Consider the following 5,892-nt stretch of genomic DNA (forward strand, 5'->3'; position numbering starts at 1 on the left):
AGCTGCCAGAGGGGAGCTGGTACCTGCCAGGGCAGGAGAAGGGGGTCCCTGCCCATGGGTTGGGCCTCATTCCTTTGTGAACTACCCCCCACCTGCAGCACCCTGGGCTGCACCACTGAGACAGGCAATGATCCAACACAGGGGCCTGGGGCGCAGGAATGGGTTTGGGGAATCCGGGCAGAGCCCTGGTTTGGTTTGACCATGAAATGGATGGGTCCTGGAGTGGGGCTGGTTCCCAAAGCAGGGATGTGGTCAGCTCAGACCTGAGCAGGATGCTCCAGGGCACAAAGAGGGCAGAGAAGGCTCTAGGGCACCTCCAGTGCCTCAAACGATCCAGCACAGCCAGTTCCACATGACCCGCATGAACAATCCCCTTAATCCTGCTCTGACACAGAAATAATCTCTCCCTCTTGGCCTCACCAGAGCACAAACCCTGGAATGATCCTGTTCTCCATGGTAGTGCAGAGGGCTAGGGGTGCAAGTGCTGGGGTGGGATCCACTGGGGCCCTGTGTGCAGAGCATGTCACTGTCACCAGCCAGTGCTCCCAGCCTCATACACCCATCCACCCCTTGCCCTGCAGAGCCTGGGACCTGCAGCCCCCAGCCCCAGCTCCAGCCCAGTCACCTCCAGAAGCACTCGCAGGGGCCCCCACTGCAGCCCCAGACACCCTGGGCTGAGAGCAACCAGAGCAGGGCCCCAGTGCAGCCGTGTCCTCCCACGCTGGCACCAGCATTTCCTTTACACAAGTGGAGGAGACCTAGGCATGTCTCTGGGGCACAGAAAGCAACCACGGGCTGGGACACGGCGATTGCCCCCTGCGTGCCCCGGGAAGAGCCCTGCAGGCCCCGCTAAGGGGCAGCTGCCCACGCGTGCCGGGCAGGTGCCGGCAGCACTGGAGCTGGTTCGCACCGAGCAAACCGCAGCTGCGGCAGCGGGGCTGCGTTTCGCTGACGGAGGCCCCAGTTCCCGGAGCGGGGTCAGGCGGGTGCCACAGGCAGAGCCAAGCTCACACGCCAGAGCACATCGCTTCAGGGCCTTTATTTTGGAGAAAGTTAAAGCCTGTAGATACAGCAATAAAATATACAAAAAATAAAATTTTTTACAGTATTGAATGCTGCCCTGGGCTCCAAGGACTGTGGCTGGAGGCAGCTGTGGCAAGCGAGCACAGGGGCAAAGGGCCCTCAATCCCTCTGAGCATCCCCAGGGCCAGCCAAGGACCTCCCATCCTGTTCCAAACACAGCTTGGAGGGGCTTGCCCAGACCCCACAGCCATGGGGATCCTCCCCCCGCCCTATGGTTCCCTGCCCACCAGCTGTGATGCAACCTGGGGGGGGCAGCTCTCCCACTGCCTCCCCCACCCCTCCACTGCTCATCCGTATCTGTGTGCCCACTGCATGGAAAGGGCAGGAGGGCTCCCCCAACTTTGTTAAGTGCAGGACCACAACCATCAACCCCCCCCCCAAAAGTCAGGACACCTGCCTTTCACAACACCCATGTGACTGTCCTGCATTGCCCTGCAGCAGGTTCTTCTCCTCACATGCACCTGCTCCCTTCAACTCTTGCCCCTTCCCACCTTAACTGTGAGGGCCAACCTCCAACAGAAATCCACATGAAGCCCCCGAGAAGCTGCAGACCCCATGCCTGGCTTCTCACAACCCAGAGAGAAAGGGACAGGCCAGGTGCCCCACTGTCAGCCATGCTGGTTCCACCAATTCCCCAGGGTCTAACTGGTCTAATTCAGCACAGTGCTGGAAGCAAGACCATGCTCCCAGCACCAGCCTGGCCACAGGGAAGCCAGAGCAGCCCCTGTGGCTTCACCCAGCTCCCAAAATGGGCCACAGCTGCAAACACTGCTTACACGCAGGTGCCAGCACTGGGTAGCAGCACTGCCCTACCCCAGGGACACCAGCCATCCCAAGAGGAGCCCGGGCTGCTGGCATTGGCCAGACCGCTGTGCCCGAAGCAGGAAGCTGGGGACAAGCACAAGCAGCTCCCGAACCGCTGGGCTCCCAGCAAACCCAGGCTGCGTCCAGCAGGGGCGGTGCCTGCTGAGTCCAGGGAGGGAGCATCTGGATACATCCCCCTGCAGCTCCAAACCCTGTGCTGGTCATCCTGGCCAAAAACAGGACCAGGCGGGTGCAGAGAGGGGACCCACCCCAGCACCCTGCAAGCTCTAGGAGGTGCTGGCAGCAGCAGGGCAGACCCTGCCACAATGGCCAATCCCCTCTGCAATTCCAGACTTGTAGGGTCTTGTGGGTTTGGGTGCAGGCAGTCAGGGCAGCAGCTTCCAGCAGCGGGACCGGGGCTGTGGAAGCGTTTGTAGGAACTGTGGCTGCAATCGGAGGCAAATAGGCACTTGAATGAGCAAAAATAATAAAAAACTGTTATGGAAGGAAATAGAAAAAGGTTCATCCCCCTCCCCCAGAGATGAGTGGCACCACCCCAGAGAGGGGCTGCTCTGTTGGGTCAGGTGAGGACCTGACCCATTCAGGGACCCTGGCCCCCAGCTGTTCCCGAGGGCAGGCCCAGAGCAGCTGCAGCCGAGTGGGACAAATCCAGGGGAGCGCTCTGGAGGTGGGAAGGCTGAGCCCGGGGAGGGCCCCGTGCGCCGGCGCAGCCCCTCACATGGGCGAGGACGCACACTCTGGGGTCAGCTCCATGTCGAAGGTCAGCGACTCTGCGGGCAGACACAGCCAGGGTTACGGGGCCCGCACGTGGCCGCAGCCAGGGCCCCCGGGAGCCCCCCCTGACTCACCAAACTGCCCGCCCGCGTTGCTCTCTGCGCCCTCGCTGCTGTTGCCGAACTGCATGAGTGAGTCCAGGGTGCGCGGGGACATGGGCAGGTCGATGGTGTTGCTGAAGGAGGTGCTGTCCGAGGGAAAGCACAGAAACCTCCGGAGTCAGGGCCTGGCCAGAGCTCTCTAACATCCCCTCTACCCGCTGAGGGCCCCCCAGGCATGGCCCAGCAGCCCCCAGAGCTCTCCAGAGGAAAGGGGCCCCGGAGGGGAAGAACAGGGCTGTGGTTTGGGCAGCAACCGGAGCCTGGCTCAGCCCCCACCATCACCTCAGGCTGGGAACCCCACAGTAACCAAGCAAAGCTCAGAGGTGGAAAGAAAGGAAGGAAGGAAGGAAACCTCTCCCTCAAGCAGCGCTGAGCACACAAACACCCCTCCAAGCACTGACAGACACCCCCCAGGAACACTCACGGGGTGACACAGATGAACTTGGTCTTCAGGTATGGAGCAGCACCTGCAAGGAGGGAGGAGCTTCGTCATCAGCCACCTAAGGACGAATCCTTCTCTCCACTCCCTGGAGCACAGGCAGTACCCACCCTCTGCCCATACCCCATGGGACCCCATGGCTGGTCCCACACTGTGGCTGTGCACTCCAGGGATGGGACAGGGACCTGGCTGGTGACAGCCAGTGCTATTCCCGGAGCCACTCTGTGACAAAGGAGCCACAGAAAGTCAACGACTACCTGAGTCCGTCGCTTCCGAGTGTTCCTGGCTCTCGGAGCGGCAGTACTTTCCAAACGCCTCCTCCTTGGGGATGTCTGGGTACAGGTACACCAGTGGGGACACCAGGATGTTGGTGGCATCCATGATTTTGTAGCCCATGATGATCTCCGCAAACGACATGTTGTTCAGCTGCTGCTTGGTGTAAGGCTCCACCGACTGGATCTGCGTTTTCCCTGTGCAAGGAAGGAGAACTTTGGCACAGGACAAAAACAGACACTCCCAGAGTGGTAGGGACAAGATGGGCCTGGGGCAGTGATCAGGTGTACTAGGCACTCAGCAGACCACAGGGCAGGACTGGGACCTGACTGGGTTCAGTGCCATAGGAAACTGCGTCCGTGGGCAGCATATGGGCACGGACACCCAGAAGGTAAAGACCAGCAAAGGGCAGCCAGGCTCAGAAGTTAACCCAGGCAGACAGCTTGTTGGGACAAGAACAAAGGACAAGTGCTTATCAGAGGGTCCAAGCCCCCTTTGGAACCCGGAATGCCAAGCCAGGCACCCAGGGCAGCGAGGGTAGAGCTCGTACCACTGATGTCCTTCTCCACCCACGTGAAGGTGATGCCACCTTCCTTGCTGCTCTCACTGAAGCGCAGCAGAAAGGTCCCCGGGGGCTTGGTGCTCAGGATGGCTCGCTCCCGCTCCTTGCTGATGAACCCCATGATGTACCTGGGCAGGAGGAAGCAAGCACAACAAATGTGGGTCAGGGCACAGGAGCAGCTCCTCCAGGATGTGAGCCCTGCCAGCTCTGCTCAACAGCAGGACTCAGCCTGGCCACTGACATTTTACGGATTCCCAGGCAAGTTTTCACTCTGAACCAGCAAAAAGTATCCCAGTAGAGTACACCTGCACATGGACAAGGCACCCCATGCCATCAGGATGGAACCTGTGGGACCCCTTCCAAGGCCCAGCCTAACCACGGGTTCTGGGCTGGCACTCACCCTTCATTCCACAGCGCCAGGATGTACTTCTTCACCAAATCAATGATGTTGTCCAGCCAGACCCAGAAAGAGAAGCCTTTGCCAGCCATGTTCTCCTGAAGAAAAGGCAGAGAGGCTGCTAGCACACCTTGGAAGAAGGGAACAGCCAAGGGAAGTTGCTCAGGGAAGAGAGGGAATTGTACCTTGCAGAACTTGGCCCAGGTGATCTGACAGCCAGAGTAATTCACGCCTGGTCCTGGCAGAGAAAAAGAACACAACCATTTAAATAGAATTGTTCTTCCAAAGACACCATTTCCAGGGTTTGTGTCATTTGGGAGAAAACCAAGCAACTGAAAATTACAGCTCTCAGGCCAAAAACGGGCCTCACTCTTGGATGACATGTAGAGGTGGGGAGTCACTCCAAGGGACAAGAGGGATGGGCAGGACACCACCCCACGTCACCCAGCACTTACCCAGCAGTTTTTCTGCCAGCGTGGTCAGCTGCTCAATGCTGAGGCCACGCTTCGTGGTGGAGGAGAACTGCCAGCTCAGCACCTCTGCCACCTGGTCCCAGGTCCCAATGGGTGGCTTGGTGAAGAAGTTCACGTTCTGCACGAGGGAACACACAGCCCTGAGTGGGACATGGGACAGGAGAAGGGCCAGGTCCTGCCTCAGCCTCGCTCCCCGGCCTCTGTTTCCCTCTCTCACCGTGACACCCCCATCCTGACACCTGCCCTGCTGCCTCCCCAAGCCAGCCCTACCTTGGGGTTGTTGGTCAGCATGTTGTACCACAGGATGGACGCCCAGGCATTGGGCATCTGGCAGATGTTGGAGATGACCACCACAGGCAGCGAGTGGGTCTGCAAAGAGAGGATGTGACCGTGGGCTGGGACAACTCCCAGGGCTCCTCTTCCCCCAGGCCCGTGGTAGCAGAAGACAGTGACCCATGCCTCACCTCCAGGTCGATCTTCAGCCCCTGGTGATACACCTCTGTCTCAAAAGTGATGAGGTGCAGCTCCTCAGTGACTATCAGCGAGGCCTGAGGCAGAAGGGGACACCATGAGCACTACAAGACACCCACCCTCAGCCCAACACATGACCACGAGGCCCGGCACATCTGCTCGGGGCGGGCCTGGCGAGCTGCCATTGCGCCAGTTGGTGCCAGTGGATCCCCCACCTCAGGGCTAGGCTCCTGCATCCCCTCCCATCTCAGCTGCCCCTGTCAATGGCCAGTCCCCCTCCCAGGGCCCCCTACACTCACGTCACAGTTGGCTCGGCCTCCATTCCCACAGCGCTGCTCCCGCAGGGTCTGCAGAGAGAGGGACAGGCTGAAGCAGCACCACAACGACACCTGGCCGTACAGGAGCAGCCCAGGAGCTCATGGTACCCACCAGGTGCTTGAACTCTGCTGAGAGGCTGCCATTGTTTGACTCCTCCATGTTCATGACCTTGGTGT

General features: G+C 59.9%; 1 protein-coding gene across 1 annotated transcript in view; it reads right to left on the minus strand.

Annotated features, from left to right (window-relative positions):
* Positions 1-1,020: 1,020 nt before the first annotated feature.
* Positions 1,021-5,892, minus strand: part of STAT3 (signal transducer and activator of transcription 3) — a 9,427-nt gene continuing 4,555 nt past the window's right edge. The window contains 12 exon segments of the mRNA XM_008639463.2: positions 1,021-2,678; positions 2,757-2,869; positions 3,208-3,250; positions 3,480-3,692; positions 4,046-4,185; positions 4,458-4,552; positions 4,640-4,692; positions 4,910-5,045; positions 5,198-5,296; positions 5,392-5,475; positions 5,698-5,745; positions 5,828-5,892. The exon segment at positions 5,828-5,892 is cut by the window's right edge and continues 39 nt beyond it. Coding sequence (XP_008637685.1) covers positions 2,623-2,678; positions 2,757-2,869; positions 3,208-3,250; positions 3,480-3,692; positions 4,046-4,185; positions 4,458-4,552; positions 4,640-4,692; positions 4,910-5,045; positions 5,198-5,296; positions 5,392-5,475; positions 5,698-5,745; positions 5,828-5,892 — 1,145 coding nt within the window. The 3' untranslated portion in view covers positions 1,021-2,622.

Source organism: Corvus brachyrhynchos, unplaced genomic scaffold, assembly GCF_000691975.1.
Source record: "Corvus brachyrhynchos isolate BGI_N302 unplaced genomic scaffold, ASM69197v1 scaffold30, whole genome shotgun sequence".
Taxonomy (NCBI): Eukaryota; Metazoa; Chordata; class Aves; order Passeriformes; family Corvidae; genus Corvus; species Corvus brachyrhynchos.